Consider the following 19,526-nt stretch of genomic DNA (forward strand, 5'->3'; position numbering starts at 1 on the left):
TTGCCATTATGATACTTGTAGAGTTGAGTTTCTGGTGGTGTTCTCTGGTCTTTTGTAATCTGTGTTGCTTTTGGTATTTACTTATTTTTATATGTATATATTCATCTTTTCTCCCCTCAGAGAGTCCCCCTTAAAATTTCTTGCAGGGCTGGTTTAGTGGTCACAAACTCCTTTAAATTTTATTTGTCTGGGAAACTTTTTATCTCTCCTTCTATTTTGAAGGACAGCCTTGCTGGATAAAGAATTCTTGGCTGCATATTTTTCTGATTCAGCACACTGAATATATCCTGCCACTCCTTTCTGGCCTGCCAAGTTTTTGTGGATAGGTCTGCTGCAAAACTGATCTGTCTTCCCTTGTATATTAGGGACTTTTTTTCCCTTGCTGCTTTCATGATTCTCTCCTTGCCTGAGTATTTTGTGAATTTGACTGTGATAAGCCTTGTTGATGGTCATTTTTTGTTGAACCTAATGGGGGTCCTCTGTGCTTCCTGGATTTTGATGTCTGTGTCTTTCCCCTGGTTGGGAAAGTTTTCTGCTATGATTTACTCACATAACCCTTCTACCCCTATTTCTCTCTCTTCCTCTTCTGGTACCCCTATGATTCTGATGTTGTTCCTTTTTAATGAGTCATTGATTTTTCTAATTCTTAAATTGTGCTCTTTTGCCTTAATCTCCCTTTTTTTCTGCTTCATAGTTCTTTATAAGTTTGTCCTCTATATTGCTGATTCTCTGTTCTGCCTCATACATCCTGCCGACACTGCATCCATCCGTGATTGCGGCTCAGTTATAGCATTTTTAATTTCATTCTGGCTATTTTTTACTTCTTTTATCTCTGCAGAAAGGTATTCTAATCTATTTTTGACTCCAGCTAGTATTCTTATTATCATGATTCTAAATTCTGGTTCAGACATCTTGCTTGTATCTGTGTTGGTTAAATCCCTGGCTGTCGTTTCTTTGTGGTCTTTCTTTTGGGGTGAATTCATTCATTTTGTCATTTTGAAGTGAGAAAAGGAATTAACCAGGTATAAAAATTGAAATAAAAAAAGTTAAAATTAAAAAATATTAAAATTAAAAATTAAACACACACACACACACACAAATCGAATAGATGATGCTAGATCCTAGGTGTGTTTTGGTCTGGGTGTTGAAAGTGGTTTGACAGATTAGAGAAAGAAAATGGGGGGGGTGAGAAGAAGAAGAAAAAAAAGGAAATCGTTTGACAATTTGAAAAAATGAATACACTGAAGTAGACTAAAATGAGATGATGGGGGTAAAATAGAATTTGAAAAAATACACACAAAAGTAAAGAATATAGTGGAAAAAATTAAAGAAAAATATTTTTAATACAAATTAAAGATAAATATGAATTTTTTATTTCTCTATATTCAAGAAAAAAAAGAAATGAAAAAGAGAAAAAAGAGAAAAAAGAGAAAAAAAGAAATCGTTTGAAAATTTGAAAAAAGTGAATACACTGCAGTAGACTAAAATCAAATTATGGAAGTAAAATAGAATTTGAAAAATTTACATAGAAGCAAAAATATGGTAAAAAATTAAATCAAAATATTTTTAATAGAAATTGAAAGTAAAAATGAAGTTTTTCTCTTTCTACATTCAAGAAAAAGAAAAGAAACAAAAAACAAAAAACAAAAAGAAAGAAGAAAAAAAGGAAATTCTTTGAAAATTTGAAATGGTGAATATACTGAAGTAGACTAAAACAAAATGATGGAAGTAAAATAGAATTTGAAAAAATTTACACAAAAGTAAAAAATATAATAAAAATTAAAGAAAAATATTTTTAATTAAAAATTGAAAATAAAAATGAATTTTTTCTCTTTCTGTATTCAAGAAAATGTAAAAGAGAAAAAGAAAACAAAAGAAAGAAAATTGAATAGATGAACCTGCTCACAGATTGAAGTAGGACTGAAATTACTTCGTTTTCCCCTAGAAGTTAGTCTATGTAGCGCTTTATAGGCCATAAACTAAGTCGGCGGTGAGACTTGTGTTCTTGAAGAGGGAAGTTGGCCCAGTTGGGTGGGGCTCAGTGTAACAGCTCTGCTCTCCACTAGTTGGCGCTGCTAGCCTACTGGGGTGGATTGTTGGCGGTGCTTGTAGGTGCGTATGCGCATGCGCGGGAGGGGTGACCATGGCACCATTTGGCTACCAGTCTGTTCTCCGGGATCAGAAATCACGCACCTGTCCTCTGTCTTCAGCTTTGGTCCACGTCCCGCTTTTTCACTCTCCATGACCAGGCCCCAGGCAGTACCTCTCTCCCAAGTTTTGTCTCAGATGCGGCTGTTTTCCCTGGCCCCTTACTTCTGAAGGACTGCGGCTTTGACCCGTTCCGCCCCTCTGTGGGAGGGTCTCACTGAGCAATGGCTGAACAAGCAATGGCCAAATGTTGGCTGCACCCAGGAACGCTTGCTGGACCCTGCTTCTGCCAGTGCCCCGAGACTGCAGCCAGGTGCCAGCCTGCCCTGGAAAAAGTTCACGAGATAGTATAGCGGCAGCTTTTCAGGGATTATGGAAAATCACAACACGCATCTGGCACCAGGCTTCACCCTTAGCGGCCTTGTTCCAGTACCAGTGGATGTGGCCGTTTTCTGGGGTGTGCTGGGACCAGGTGGCTTCAACAGTCTCTACCAAATGCCCTTCCAGCAGTGGAACCGCTTTTCCCCGTGTGGCCTGAGAACCTCCTGGACCCCACTCTGTTCCTGGGGATTCGTCTTTCCCACCAGAGCACCACCAGGTATTGAGCTGTGGAGTTGCAGACTTTGCCCTGCCGTTGTTTACAGTCTTAATGGGATTTAAACCTTCTCCTTTCTCCTTTCTCCCTTTTTAGTTTAGTCCCTGCGGCTGTTTCCAGTTTTCCACTTTCTCTCCAGCTGCTTTGGGGAGGGGTGCTTTTCCCATATTCTCCCCCCCTCCCCAGTCTCTGTCCTCTCTCTGTCCCCAAAAGCGGTTCCCTACCCTCTGAGGCTTCTCGCTCCCCAAACTCACCTCTCCGTGCCACATACCTGCTGAATTCTGTGGTTCAGGTTGTGCAGATTGCTGTGTTAATCCTCCCATCAGTTTTCTAGGTGTGTAGGATGGTTTAGTGTTGGTCTGGCTGTATTTCATGGACGCGAGACACAGAAAAAACTTCCATGCTGTTCTGCCATCTCGGCTCCTCCCCCATCTATTTTTTAAGTTTTTTAAAAAAGTTTTTATTTAAATTCCAGTTAGTTTAACATACAGGGTAATATTAATTTCAGGTGTACAATATAGTGACTCAATACATCCATGTAACACCTGGTGGCTATTTGCATTTTAAAGTGATGTATATTTGGCTTAATTTATTAGGATCTTGTGTTTATAAACAACAGAAAACCCATTCTGGCTAACCAAAGCAAAAAGAAAATTTATAGGAAAAATATAGGAAAAATAGTTAAAGAATCAGATTTCACACAGAATTTGAAACAGAGCTACTCCAGAGATTTAGGGAGCAAAAAGTAAGGGGAAAAAAAAATCTCTATTTGTCTTTGGGAGACAGATAAGCTGTTGTCACTTATAAGACTTTTTTGTTTCTATGCTTTAAATTCAAATTCCAGGGAGAGAACATCTGATTAGCTTAATTTGAATCATGAATCCAACACTCTGCCATGGGAGGGCAGAGAATTTTGCTTGAGTTTCACAGAGGTTATATCCATTGGGGGAAGGGTAGCTCCCCAAAGGAAAATTACATACTGCTAACAGAAAAATAGCTAATGGACACCAAGCAGGCTAAATAGATATCTATTATGTGTTGCTTGTTAGTGTTGAAATTCTGTTCACAGAACAAGTTCCTCAATTTATATCTTAGCTTTCAGAGAGCCTGGTTCCTATTATATTTAATGAATTTACATTGCTTAGGATTAGGATGGACATTACAGCCAGTTTCTTGATTAAAAAAATAATAAATGAGGACTTCTGGTTTCTGGTTCCACATGTAAGGAGCCTGGAAGTCTCCACTCCATTTTAACATGTAAAAAAGCTGAATATACTAAAAAATTAACTTCTCATGGATCTATAAGAGACGGGAAAAGACAGAGAAAACTGGTTAAAGAGATAGACACTCAAATACAGGGAGTTGCAGTTACCAGAGCAGAGACTGGTGAGTGGAAATTGATATGGGGAGAAACAAGGGTTGGCAAAGATATGGAGAAAAAGTAATCCTCTTGCACTGTTGGTGGGAATGCAAACCAGTGCAGCTACTGTGGAAAACAGTATGGAAGTTCCTCAAAAAATTAAAAATAGAACTACCATACAATCTAGTCACTGCACTACTGGGTATTTACCCAAAGAATACAGAAACACTAATTCAAAAAGACGTGTGCATCCATGTATTTATTGTAGCGTTATTTAAAATAGCCAAATTATGGAAGCAATGATAGTGGCCATTGATAAATGAATGGATAAAGAAGAAATGGTACATATACACAATGGAATATTACTGAGCCATAAAAACTAATGAAATCTTGCCATTTCGAACAGCATGGTCAGATCTAGAATGAATGCCAAGTGAGATAACTCAATCAGAGAAAGACAAATACTATGATTTCACTCATATGTGGAATTGGATAAAATGAATGAACAAAGTAAAAAAGAAAACAAAAATCAGACTCTTTGGAGAACAAACTGGTGGTTACCAGAAGGGATGTGGGAGAGAGGGTGGGTGAAATAGGTGAAGCGGACTGAGAGTACACTTATCATGATGAGCACTGAGTAATGAGTGTGTAGAGCTGTTGAATCACTATACTGTACATCTGAAACAAATGTAACACTGTATATTATACCATATTTAAAATCAAATGTTAAAAAAGAAAAGAAAAAAGAAATTGATGTGAGAACCAGCACCAATTAGGAAAAATGAGCTGTCATTGGCAAATAGCTGGAGGCTCAGTGTGAACAATCCCAAGAGTTAAACAAAAAACAACATCAACAACAACAACAACAACAACAACAACAAAACTCCAAGAGGACCCAGTCATAAGAAGACCACCCCAGTGTTGTGATAGTTACCTCCAGGAAATTGAGCAGATTCCCACAGTAAATATCAGAGAGACAGAACCATTTTGAAATTTGCCAGATCACACTCTTCTTTACATGGCCTACCTTCAAGGGAAATTAGTTAACTGGAGCCTAACCTGCTGGGTTATTTTCAGAGCTTAACTGACGTGGTGAAGGGCAATACCCAACTTCAGTCCATTCTGGCCTTCCTCTCCCACCTATAGGGGGAGAAAAAAGATCCTAACAAACACTTGTATAGTTCACAGCCCAGAGAGATACAGGGATATTAAGAGACTGAGACCTTATCATAGGTCTATAGAACATTTCCTCCCACACATTCAGTCACATTACTAGAGGCCTATTTACAGCTTACCTGATATATCATGTCTGGGTATCAAGAAAAAATTACAAAGTATACAAAAAGGCAAAAACTACAATCTGAATAGCTAGAGCAAACATCAGAACCAGACATGGCAGTGACGTCAGAGTTATCACACCAGGAATATAAAACAACTATGATTAATATGCTCCAGGCTCTAATGAATAAAGTAGACAGCATGCAAAAGATATATGGGCGATGTAACTAGAGAGATAGAAATACTGAGAAAGAACCAAAAAGAACTAGAGATAAGACTAACAGAAATGAGGAATGCCTTTGATGGGCTTGTTAGTAGATTGGACATGGCTGAGGACAGACTGTCTGAGCTAAAGGATATACCAGTAGAATCCTTGAAAATCAAAAAACAAAGAGTAAAAAGACTGAAAAAAAAAATACCTGAACAAAATATCCAGGGACTATGGGACAACTACAAAAGGAGTAACATGGATAATGGGAATATCAGAAGGAGAAGAAAGAGAGGAAAGAACCGTAGAAATATTTAAAACAATAATGACTGAAAATTTCCCCAAATTATTCTTAGACACCAAACCACAGATCCAGGAAGCTCAGGCAACACCAAGCAGAATAAGTTCCAGAAACTACATTTTTGATGTAGGCATATCATCTTCAAACTACAGAAAACCAGAGATTAAAAAAAATCCTGAAAGAAGCCATGGAAAAAAATTCCTTTCCTATAGAGGTAGAAAGATAAGAATTATATTCAATCAATCAGAAACCATATCAATAGACACCTCACTAAAGAAGATACACAGATGACAAGTGTTTGGAATGATGCTCCACATCATATGTTATCAGGGAAATTCATATGAAAACAGAGATACCACTACACCCTTATTAGAATGGCTGAAATCCAGAACACTGTCAATATGATATGCTGGTAAGGATGTAGAACAACAGGAACTATAGTTTATTGTTAAAGAGAATGCCAGTGATACAGCCATTTTGGAAAACAGTTTGGTGGTTTCTTATAAAACTAAACATACTGTTACCAAAAAATCCAGCAATCATGCCCCTTGGTGTTTAAAGGGGCATGATTGCCCCTTGGCATTGAAAACTTATGTCCACACAAATTAAACTTACCCACAGACATTGAAAATTTATATCCACACAAAACCTGCACATGTATGCCTATATCTACTTTTTCATAATTGCCAGAGCTTGGCAGCAACCAAGATGTCCTTCAGTAAATGAATAGATAAACTGTGGTACATCTGGACAAGGGAGTTTATTTAGATGTAAGAGGAAATGAGCTATCAAGCCATGAAAAGACATGGAAGAATCTTAAATGTGTATTACTAAGTGAAAGAAGCCAATCTGAATAGTCCATGCACTGTATACTTTCAACCTTATGACATTCTAGAAAAGGCAAAACTGGAGAAAATCAAGATTGATATTTTCCAGGAATGAGATGGGGTTGGGAGGAGGGATGTGGCAGAATATAGAGAATTTTTAAGGCAGTGAAACTATTCTGCATAATACTGCATGATGGATACATGTCATTATACATTTGTCCAAACCCATAGAATTTGCAACACTAAGAGTGAATTATGCGGTAAACTGTGGACCTTAGTGATTGTGATGTATCATCCTTGGTAACAAATGTATCACTCTGATGTGTGATGTTGGTAATGAAAAGAGGCTATGCTTATGTGGAGGTAGTGGGTATGTGAGAAATCTCTGTACCTTCTTCATTTTGTTGTCAACTTAACACTGCCCTTTAAAAAATTGTCTTTAAAAAAACAAAACAAAAACAACAAAATGATGCAGATATATTTAACTGAAATGAGCATCTTACTGCTTTATTATAGTGCTACATTTTTTTATATAGTTCAATCATGAAATGTGGACTTCACAGTGGACTATAACTTCCATGAAGACAAGGACTGTATCTGTTTGATTAATTAATAAATAGACACTATTAGGAAATGCCTGTTTTATCAAAAGGATTCAGAAATATTTGTTGATAGTTTTTATCAAGTTTATTACTTAGGCTAAAATTGCTGAAAGATATTTACAAATAACCAGAATTCTTTGAGTTAGAATGACTCCTTTTCTGTAGCTAGAAGTTAAGGAATGAAGAAGTCAGAGACAGATTTATACAAGTCACAGAATTAAGTTAGATCACGTAATGCAGTCCAAAATCTTGGTGTCCAGAGAAAAAAGCAGAAGAGACTAATGTGTTGGAGATGAAAAGATGGGAAGAAGGGAGAAAGAGAAAGCAAGTGAGAGAGGCAAGAAAGGGAAAATATTTCTCTCATTAGGAAGCTGCTGGAATTCCTTTGTCTTAAAAATCCTTTAAAAAAAAAGTGAGTAAGAGAGAGAGAGAGAGGGAGATTATACTGACATGCACTCAGATTTTACAACTTTTATACATAAACTCTACAACCACTATATACAAAATTCAAAAAGATAATTTTTTTTGTTTTATAATAATTTTGTTTTATTATAATTTTTTTTACAGTTTTTTTTTCTTTTTTTTAAATTGAGGTGTTGGATGCCTGGGTTGCTTAGTCGGTTAAGTATCTGACTTTCAATTTCGGCTCAGGTCATGATCTCGTGGTTCATGAGTTCATACCCCGAGTTGGGCTCTGCACTGACACTGTGGAGCCTGCTTGGGATTCATTCTCTCCCTCTCCCTCTCTCTCTCTCCCTCTCTCTCTCTCTCTCTCTCTCTCTCTCTGCCTCTGTCCCTCTCTCCCTCTCTCTCCCTCCCTCTCTCTAAATAAACAAACAAATAAATAAATAAATAAATAAACAAACGAACTTTAAAAAATTGAAGTGTAATTGATATATAACATTCTATTAGTTTCAGGTGTACAACATGATTCAATATTCATGTATATTGCAAAATGATCACCACAATAAGTCTAGTTAGCATTGGTCACCATACATAGTTGCAAGTTTTTTTTTTTTTTTCTTTTTCTTTTGATGAGAACTTTTAACATTTACTGCCTAGGCAACTTTTAAATATGTAATACAGTGTTATTAATTATAGTTAATAAGAGGTATTCTCAATACTCTTTAATGGACAGTAATTTTATATTCTCTAATTGAGATTACTGTACAAATATTATCATTTTATCAAAATAATTACTAGGACCTTACATTTCTTACAGTTATTACACTGAACACCTTTTCTTTTCCACTCATTTTATATTTTAAGCTACTGACTACCAAATCACATATACTTTCCAAAATACTCCCACTATTTCACACAGTTAGTCTTGTCTTCATCCCCAAGTCTGTCACTAAATTCATTTTTTAACCTTATAGAATCTTGCTTATTTTTCTGTTTTACTTTCTTCCCACCGTTTCTCCTCTTTGATTTTAGCTGCAGATTTCACCCTTATTGCATCTTAATCTCTCATTTTGAAAAAGAGCTAATGTGGTTCATTTTTCTTGCCTGGACTCTGGTGGTTTTGAGCTGAAAATTACTTAAAGTCTTAAAAAAAAGCCAGAAGGGAGCCAAGTGGATACATGGAGGAAGAATGTTCTAGGCAGAGGGAGCCCCAAGCACAAAGGCACAAAGTTGGAGGCTGTTAGTATTGGAGGAAACTATTACTGCCGTTGGAATGGAGCAAGAACAGAGCAGAATGAGATGGGAGAGGTAGCAGGGAGCAGGAGCATAGGCTGTGTCAGGTTTTATAGACCACTGGATTTTACCTTGAAAAGGTTGGGAAGCCCATGGAGGACTGTTATCCAAGGGCTATGATATGACTTATGATTGAACACATCCCTTTGGCTGTTTTGTGGAGAATAGGCTGACATGAGGTAAGTACATAAAGGAGTCCAGTCCAGTTAGGACTGATGGTGCTCTGTCCAGTGTAGCATCTAAACAGTGGGAGAGAATTAGCTAAATGAATGATTTAAAGAATTACCGACTAAGGCGCCCCTTTGCATTAAGGATTAAAGTAACTCTAGAGTCCACAGAATTTGCAAGTTCTTATTTGCCCTTATGTTCCTTAGAAAATTCTCCATCCCTTCCATATGTGTATTGCTAATTGGGTGATATTTTGCAGGTATCTATACACATTTTCAAGAATCTTTTAATGACCAGAAAATGTCATTAATTTTCATGATTTAAGTTTTGTAATGACCCTAATTAAACCTGCCTAGAATATTAATTCTGCTAGTGTGTTGTTGAACATTTGCTTTTCAGCATAATATACAGGTTAAGGACATTATTATCTATTAATATAGTTACATGACCATAATGTTAATATGTACATCAGTTTGATCTACTGAGAAGCATCTGAAACTGATTAAATGAAAAACTGATGAAGATATATATACTTTTTCAAGGAGAAGTATATTTACTTAAACAGAAAAGTAAAAAGTGGCATTCTTTTTGCACTAGTTTGGATTTTTCCAGAATCAGACCCTGAGACAAGAATTCAAGTACAACTAACTTATTTGAAAGTTTATCCCAGCAAATACTGTTAGTGGAATGAGGTAAGATAGGGAAGGGATGGAAGTCAAAAAAGGATGCATTATCCAGCAGATTACCATCAACTAGAGCTCGATCCCTCTAGGGAACAGTGTAGACAACTTTCCTTAAGTGCTGGGTCTTTATACATCAACTCTCAGTTGAGGGATGGCCAGTGGTTGAGGGCCACTGCACTGTGGGCCTTAATTCCCTGGCACTTCTGACTTGCTGCATAGGTGGGCAGAGTGGAGTCCTGCAGCCAGAGGGAGCCCTGAGGCAGTGAAATGAGATGCTGGCAATTGAAAGTCAGGTCAGCATTCACAGAAATGCCAGGGACAAGGCCATATGGATGGGGCACCAACAGCAACTGCTCTAGTTTGCTTATTTGAGCAATTTCCCTTTTTTTTTTTTTTTTAAGAAAAAAGCCAACTAAATAAATAAAAGTTTTTTTAAATAAAAACTAAAAAAGTAAATAAAAGGTTTATTTATTTTTGAATTCAGGAGAGAGACAGAACACGAGTGGGGGAGGGGCAGAGAGAGAGAGGGAGACAGAATCCAAACCAGGTTCCAGGCTCTGAGCTGTCAGCACAGAGCCCAGTGCGGGGCTTGAACTCACAAACTATGATACCATGACCTGAGCCAAAGTCCAATGCTTAGACTACTGAGACACCCAGGTGACCCTAGTTTGCTTCCTTGAAAAGAGAGAAAAAGCCATAGATACTCTACATATGAATGTATTTTACTGCTGTGTTTTAGGTTCTGGAATAGTGGCTTATATTTAGGCAATCACTAAATATTTCTTGAATTTGTTGATATTTCATGACTGTCCACCTCAACCGAACAAATAAGTAAATAAATGGAAAGTTGAAGTCCATGTGGTTGAGTGCCAGGATTGTACCTTAAGTTCTGTTAGAAAACTTTCTAGTGCTCTTTGTCATTTGGAACCCGTATTTCAGAACTAAACCTGTACTGAGGCAGACCCTGTCATTCTGTTCACTCTGATTGACAATCCTCATCATGGGGCGAATCAATCATACTTCAGAGTACAGGTTTAGTATCCCATTTTTGAAAAGAAAAAATAAACTCTTTATGGGGAACTACACTTGTAAAATGTATGCATCAGTTTTCTTGGTTATTGTCTAACTCCCATTAATGCCAAGTATAGGAGATAGGTGAAGGATGACCCAACTGAGTGGTTTTCTGTGGAAACCTTGAGCGAAGAGTGGCAAGGTCACTTTCTGTGGTCACTTGAAGCAAGTGACCTTACCTAGGAAGGAAGAATACATGAAGTCAGTGAACAAAAAATAGACATCATTCCATTTAGGGGCAAAATCAGAAGCAGAATAAATAGTCCAGAGGAGAATCAATTATACGAGTGGTTAGAATGTAGATAGAAGCCTGAAAGAGAAGAAAAAATTAGGGGAACTAATGAAAAATGAATCCTGACATCAAAGTTATGTCTTACAATGTGATTTGAGCACTGATGTATGCATGATCCATGGGCAATTGTCATGTAAACCAGGCCAGAGGATGCCAGTGTTCTCTTGCAGAAACAGGTCCAAATCTGACTACTGTGGGATGTAGGAAGGAGAAGCATGCCGCATTTCCTTCTAGCCTTCCCCAGGAGGTCGCCATAATGCCACTCTAATCAAGACATAAAAATAAAACTGGAGGTAAAGTTCCTTTGAAGTTAGATGAAGCTTTCTGGTAGTTTGTACTTGACAGAGTATTTATAATGAAAATATTTTGGTGCGCCTGGGTGGCCCTGTCGGTTAAGCATCCAACCGGCTCAGGTCACGATTTTGTGGTTTGTGAGTTCCATTCCCGCTTCAGGCTCTGTGCTAGCCCTGGCAGCTCAGAGCCTGGAGCCTGTTTTAGTTTCTGTGTCTTCCTCTCTCTCTGCCTCTCCCCCACTTACGCTCTCTCTCTCTCTCCTTCAAAAATAAATAAACATTAAAAAAAAAGAACTGCCCTCTTAAGTAAATTAGTTATGAAATCAACTTTCTCATTCTCCCAAATTTCCATCATTAAAAAAAAAAAAGAAAATATTTTATGTCTTTCTTTTAGTCTATGAAACAATGTTTGCTAAGAGAGAAGATTGGCAAGGATTGGAAAGAAGCGAGCTCCTTAAATTCTTCAATGAGTGTGGTCATTTCCCAATCCAGCAGCAAATTGATGAAGTTTGGGACCTGGTCCATAAAGGTGAGTGGTTTCCCATTTCTTGTCTTCTTTTCTCTTACTTTGTCTTTCCCTCTCCCCCTTTTCTTCCTCCCTTGTTCTTTCCTTCCTTCCTTCTCTTATTTAATTTAAATATAATTTAAATTTAAATTGTTCCCATGTTTCTTTTCCATTAAATTTGTCTTATAAAATCCTTTTCCTAAAGTTTTAAAAATCTGATTTTAATATATATAAAAGAAGAAATTTAAGGATGATTCAAAGAAGTTAATGTAATACACGTTTTTTAAAGGGGCGGAGGAGGTTATTTTAAGTTTTTAAGATTTTAATATATTTTTGATACAATATAAATTATGTCTAACATAGTGTATTTTAAGCCACTATATTTTAACTACTGATGCTAAAAATCTTTCTACCGGATAGCTAGATTTGGTACTGAAGAACATAGCCAAGTTTAAATATTTAAACATTGTAAACTATTTCAATAGAATTTTACAGTTAGAAACTCATTTATTTTCTGAACAGTAAATAGGTGAAAGGATAGTATTGTATGAGAATACTTAATAATTTAAATGGAAGAACATCCCGTGAAAATTGTCACGAAGATGTAGGGAATATCAACAAGTTTTCCTTAATTCCTTAAGGTTCTTCTCAATGTTTCCATGAGCATAATAGTGCTATAGCTTGCTGTTATGTTTAGAGATGATGGATGGTGTGTTCACAATTTAATTGAGAAAAATGGTGAAAATGAGCCCTGTGTGGGCTCTCTACTGACACTGAGGAAACTGCTTGGGATTCTTTCTCCCATTTTTTTCTGCCCCTTCCCCTGCCCCTCAAAATAAATAAATAAACTTTAAATACAGGAAAAAGACTCATATACCTGTAGGAAGATTTGATTAAGGTCAGAGTGACAAAGTTGGAGATTCATTATAGGTTTGAAGTTCTCTTTCTTAATTTTTAGTTTACCTAATTTATTACCTATGACTTTGCTTTGCCACTGCTGTATCCCTAGTACCTAGAACAGTTTTCTCGACTCTCAATAACTATTTGCTCACAGATTGGCAGAAGCATCTAAATCATTTTGTGCTTTAGTAGTCATGACTAGATTGTTTAATTTTTTTTCTAATGACAGAAACCTAGAATGTTTATTATAGAAAATTTAGGAATGTATAAATATACAAAACTGCCAAGAAATAATAATTGTAAGCATTTGATGTCTATCTTTCCTATTTTTTTCTATGTATATGACATTATTTTTATGAAAAGTGAGATTATTTTCTACATGTTTAAAAATCTGCTTTTTTTGCTTACCAATACTTACAAGTTTCCAAGCCATACCTTTCACAGCATTATTAATGACTGGGTGATAATCTGTCATATGGAGGTTCTATAAGCTATTTATCATTGCATGTTTAAATTGTTTTCATTTTTCTTTATAATAAATAATAATGAAAAAATTAAATGCAGCAAAATAGCATGAATTAGACATTTTAAAACTTATACTGATCAGTGTTAGTAATCTAAAATATAATTTTGTTTTCAAATTAACAGTTTCATAGAAATATTTCCCTCTACTGATTATTTTGGAATATATCATATAAGCTTAGATTTAGAGTATGGCTCTGGCATTAGCTCTCCTGGGTTTAATTCCTGGCTTCACCACTTACTGGTTGTATCTTTGGACAATTTATTTATCTCTGCTATGCCTTATTTTTCTCAACCATAAACAAAGATAATACCATCTAAGTCAATTGGACTGTTGTGAAGTTTAAATGAAATAATTTATGTAAAATATGTGTCCCAATACAAGTGCTCAGTAATGTTCGCTTTCATTATTCTTAAAAAATTTGTAAGTATACTTAATCATTTTGATAATTTTTTATGTTGATAACGTTTAACTGTTGAATCTCTTTGTATACTGATTCATTCTATAGAGCTTGTTTAGTGAATGTTTTTTGTTGGTTTCCACACTCTCTTATATCACAATGACCTGTGTGTTCATTTATGCTCATTTTACAGATGAGAGGGCTGAGACTTAAGAAGAGACTTTTCTAAGCTCACTAGTAGAGTTGGAACTTGACTCCTGGTCTCTTTAAGTTAGGTTCAGTGTTGCTTCCATTTTACTATGTGAAGATACTTTAAAAGTTGATGTTATGAAAGCATAATTAGATGATGAAAACATTCTTGACAGCAAGTACTGCCTTTTGTTGATCTTTCACAGACTAGCCTAATGCCTTGCAATATAGTAGGTTTTCTGCAAATGATTGAGTTTATGAAATTTCTTATTAAAACTAGAATTTTCAAAAGAAAACTTAGTTTTAAACCATATTGTTTTTATTATACTGCCTGAAATTGGGAAGTGGTTTTTTTTTTTTTTTTTTTTTTTTTTTTTTACAGAAAGGAGCCACTCTAACATAATTTAAAATATATGTCCAATTATGTTGCTCCATCCACTTGAAAAAATTCTTTTGGTGCATAAGAAGCTTTCATTTGAAATGGAAATATACTAACTAATGGAAAAAAAATTATGAGAAATGAAGCTAAATTAATGGTTTTCTACTTGCTTCTGGTATATATTCCATTTTTAAAATAATCTGATTTTATGTGTTTTAGATTGTCAGTCATCTTCATTCATACTGACTTCTTTGATTGGGATAATAGCGCCAGATGTGAAACCTACGCATTTTTTCATCCAGTAGCATATTTTACCTAACGCATATGTACTTAATTCAATTGATTAACTTCTTTGGTGTATGACACCAAGTAGGTCACATTCCTAAAACTGTCTGTATGTATTCAGGTATTTTTAGCTCCCCCACCCCCATTCTTTATTCTCATCACTATGGTAACAAAAAAATTTGTGACTGAGGACACGGTTTTTGTCTGAAAATCTTCCCTTGGGAAAATGAAGCAACTTCAGGCTACATGTATACATTGATCTTAGCCTACATGCATGCGTTGATCTTAAAAGCTGAAGAGTATGCAAACATGATATTATTTGATATTCATTTAAATCTCAACAAATGAAACTAAAAACTACAGAAAGGCATATCTGAAAGTAAGGAAAATAATACACTGTGGTTCTATATCATCTGTTCTCTTATCATCTGCCTAAATTTTTAGAAATTTGAACTTTGAGTGTTTTCCAGTATTTTTCCAGCATGCAAATAGAACGTTTAGTTTATTTTCTGCAGTTAAAATGAACACACAGTAATAATGAAGACAAGTCCATTTTCACTATGGAGCTCTAGACAAAAACCTTAAAATCAGAAACACAGAAATTACCTGTATGTTATTTAACCTAACATATTCTATGCATCTGAAGAAACTGTGGCCTAAAATGGAATGTAAATTATTTCAAGTTCCCTGACTAGTTAGTAGCAAACTATAACTAAATCCTGGGCCTCCTGCTCCTCAGGGCACAGCTTTGTCCACCATAAATGGACAACACTGAATTTTTTGCTGTTTTTTAGAGAAAAGGTTTTATGTTATTAAATTAGAAACGTATAATTATTTTTCCTTAAATTTTTTTCGTATGAACAGACACTCTAATGATAAAATTTTAATTATGCAGGAAAGTGGTTAAAGAGGATTTAAAAAGATAGTAAGAGATTCTAGGGTATAGGAAATGTGAGACATGGGCAAATTCTGGCAGTAAAAAAATACAGAAGTATTGGAGCCTTATTTTAAATAACTTCTAAAAACATTTAGCACATATTTATTATAAAATGCTGAAGACACACCCTAAAAACAAAAGATGAAATGAAAATTACTGGTTATTTTGTGTTCCAGCTACTGACTAGGGGTCAAATAGAATAGGTAGTCAGGTCTTATATGGATTTCCTAGTGCTACTATTAACATTTGTAGAGACTATCTGACAATCTTCTTTTTTTATATAATAAAAATTTGATCACACTATATATTTATGTTGTTGGTACAAATCTCAGCTCATAAACTCACTGTTTTTATTTTTTTCTTTTTATTTGAGAAAGAAAGAGAGAGAGAGAATGAGCAGGGGAGAGGGGCAGAAGGAGAGGGAGAGAGAGAGAGAGAGAGAGAGAGAGAATCTTAAGCAGTTTCCACACTGAGCTCAGAGCCAGACAAGCTGAATTAAGAGTCAAACAGTCAACCAACTGAGCCACGCAGGCACCCCCTCACTGTTTTTCTACAACAAGTTAATTTTTATTTCTAGCTTCTATCCATCAAAATTGAATTTCAGTCAGTCTGGCTTTTCATTCCCTTTTTTCTGAGATTGTGGCTAAAGGGATAGAGGGCATTTACATACTGACATAGCATGTGGAGTGTCTACCTGATCTGCAGTGTCATCTTTGACATAGGCAAAGCAGGCTCCAGGCTCTGAGATCATGACCTGAGCCAAAGTTGGACACTCAACTGAAGAGCCACCCAGGAGCCCCTTGTTCTGTTCTTAAAAGTGGATAATATTTATTGATCTATCTTCAAGTTTACTTTCTGCCTTCTGTCTTCTCAAATCTGTTGCTGAGCCTGTTTTGTAAATTTTTCATTTTTTATTTGTCATAGACTCTGTGTCTGGAGTTCTCTCTTGTCCAGCAAGAAAATGGGACACAGGATTAAAAATGAGAGAGAGGCTAATGTCCAGGAGGAAACAAGAGCCCCAAATAAGGGTCCTTGCTCCATTTTTATTAGTATCAGAAGGCTTACAAATGTGGTGATGGATGTGCACAAAGAGACAATGAAATCATGAACATTAAGTCATGGGTGTGTAGGGAAAGGGGGTTTTGAAGATATGCGGTGTTAGGGGTTTGGGTCAATACAAAAGAAAATCCTGGCACCAGACAGAAGGTTGTTCACAGCAGACTGAGTCCTCACCTCTGTTTACCTAAACTGGTCTAGGAGACCAGAAAGACTGAGCATGCTACTTCAAGGTCAACAAGGCACCTTTCTTTTGCTAATTAGCTCCCCTCTGGGCAACTTTGCCCCACTGCAATCTATAACTCTATTTACCTCTTTACCTAATTTGGTCCTTCCTGTGAAAGCAGCTTTCTGCTATTGTACTAAGTTGGGGGGCGTTTCCACCCTGAATACCTAATCTTGTTTACCTCATCTTGGATGTTTTCATCCTGAGATTCTCTGTTCCTATACTTTTGTCCTATACTGGAGGCCTTTGCCCTGCTTCTCCTACACAGGGGGACTTTGCCCTGTTTCCCTAATCTTATTTACCTAATCTTGTTTACCCAAACTTGGGTGTGTACATCCTATGGCTTTCTAATTCTTTATGCCTTGTTAACCCATCAGTGCAGGCTCAGGGAACTCCTAAGCTTATTCCCCACAGTTATTACATTTTTCAATGCTAGAATCCATTTATTTTTTTACAGATTCTGTTTATCGTGATAATGCCCATTTTTGAGTTATTGTCGTATTTCCCATTAATTCTTTAAATATAATTTATTTCAATTATTTGAGCACATTTATAGTAGCATCTTTGATGTCTTCGTCTGCTAAATCTGATATATAAGTCCATTCAGACTTAATTTTTGTTGACTGCTGTTTTTTCCCTGAGTATTGGTCACACTTTCCTATTTATTTGAATGTTTCTATTGTTATTTTTGTTGAATACTGGACATTTTAGGTAATATGTTGTTGCAACTATGGATTCTGGCGTCCCCTTTCCAAGGGTTTATTTATTTATTTAGTAACTTCTCTGGACTTAATATCTGGAATCTGATCTGTCTCCCCCAGGTGTTTGGCTATTCATTTCTCTGCTCAGTCATTGTTTTAATTTTTTTAGAGTGGCTTTTGAAAAAGCTATCTCTGATTCTGTATAACCTAGCTGTCAGCCTATGATTAGATAGAGTGTTTACTCAAACACCTTGAGCCATTAAGGTTTCCAGCCTCTGCCTGATCTGTGTGTGTGGGTTGGGAGTACATTCAGTGCTCGAATGTGCTCATATTTTACATCTGCCTCATATTCTACCTTCCACTGGTACTCTTGGGTCTTTCCTGTTCATTCCCATTGTTTTCCAGTTAGCTTGGGATGTGTGTAATAGTTGTCAAGCCATTCTGTGGCTTTCTCATTTCGAAATATGCCTCTGAAATTTCCGGCTTGCCAGTGCCTGCCCCAACTCAGACTGAATTCAGGCTAGCACAGCTGCAGTGTCTCTCCATTTATTTCTTATCAATTGTGTTATATATACTATTCAATGTCAATAGATGTGGAGTTTTTCCTACTTCTTCAAATCAATTTAGCTTCCTGGTTGATTGGTGTCTGGCTGGGGGGGTAGGAGGAATAATCCTCATGTTAGACATACTGATACTGGTTCTTCATACTATTGTCATGACCCAGTTCAGTAAAACCTATGACCTAGTGATCTAAATTTGTTCACTAGAGAAAGACAGAATGCTCAAAAAATATGGAGGCAAGTAAATGAGTAGAATTCTTAGGACAAAATTATCTGAAATGACTTAATAAAGATGACTTGGAGCATATGGTCAGTGTTAGGAAAGTTTGGCACCTATTCTAATGACTATATAATGATAATACTCCTTTTACTATCACCTCCACTTCCTAGAAGAATCTAGAAGAATTCTAGAAGAATCCTGAACCGATTTATCATGAAGTTCTTTAGCAGAATTTCATGTACTTGTGTTATAGAACACTGGATCCCTTTAGAAGTATTTGGTGTTGGGGCACCTGGGTGGCTCAGTCAATTAAGCATCGAATTCTGGATCTCGGCTCAGGTCATGATTTCATGGTTCATGGAATTGAGCTCTGTGTCTGGCTTTGGCTGACCCTGTGGAGACTACTTGGGATTTAATCTCTCCCTCTCTCTCTACCCCTCCCCTGCTCATGCTTGCTCTCTCTCTCTCTCTCTCTCTCTCTCTCAAAATAAACTTAAAAAAAAAAGTAATATCAAGTACTTACTCGATGGGTGTACTGCAAAACTCCCATGAACTGATACTCTTTCCATGCATTACAAAAAAGTAAAGATTTTGTCAGTGGTGTCTATAGCCTTTGTATAGCAGGTTGCAGCTTTTTTTTTCTGGTGTTTTAGTAGATATTTTCTGATGCTTTCAGCCACGTGAAAGGTAAAAACACATTCTCTTCTCTGACTGATGATTTCAGGAATAAGTTATGAAGTGAAAAGAAATGAATTAGAGCATACTACATGGATGCCTTCTGTGGTTGTGGCAATCCAGAATCTTTTTTGAAAAAATTGTAACAACAAATTTCAACAACAATTTCAACAAATACATTTTGAGCACTTTATATGTGCTGTGAAATATATTGTGGTTCAAAGGTCTCAAAAATCCACTTAATAACAGGAGGGAAATGGACATATATAACTAGATAAATACAAGGTTGTAAATGTTTATATATTCACAATAGTATCGAGCACTAATACAAATGTCATGTCTTAAGTTTGGAAGTCAGAGAAGGTTATAGAGAATGTTGAAGATAATGTCAATCATTGTTGCATGAGTTAACTAGATCATAAGAGAAAGAGGTTTCACACATAAAA

At 36.2% G+C, this 19,526-nt stretch overlaps 1 protein-coding gene across 15 annotated transcripts in view; it reads left to right on the plus strand.

The window, feature by feature from the left end:
- The window catches only part of IQCM (IQ motif containing M), a 662,550-nt gene that overhangs the window by 279,821 nt on the left and 363,203 nt on the right, over nucleotides 1-19,526 (plus strand). For 14 of the 15 annotated variants that reach the window (XR_006201682.1, XR_006201681.1, XR_006201683.1 and 11 more), the window contains one exon: nucleotides 11,919-12,053. Coding sequence is in view for 12 of the 15 variants with exons in the window: in XM_042935333.1 (XP_042791267.1) it covers nucleotides 11,919-12,053 (135 nt within the window). In the remaining 3 variants the exon portion in view is untranslated. Of the gene's footprint in view, nucleotides 1-11,918; nucleotides 12,054-14,045; nucleotides 14,100-19,526 lie in introns of those variants that run through there. The other variant, XM_042935339.1, reaches the window with a different exon arrangement.

This window comes from Panthera leo, chromosome B1 (assembly GCF_018350215.1).
Source record: "Panthera leo isolate Ple1 chromosome B1, P.leo_Ple1_pat1.1, whole genome shotgun sequence".
In the NCBI taxonomy this organism is placed as follows: Eukaryota; Metazoa; Chordata; class Mammalia; order Carnivora; family Felidae; genus Panthera; species Panthera leo.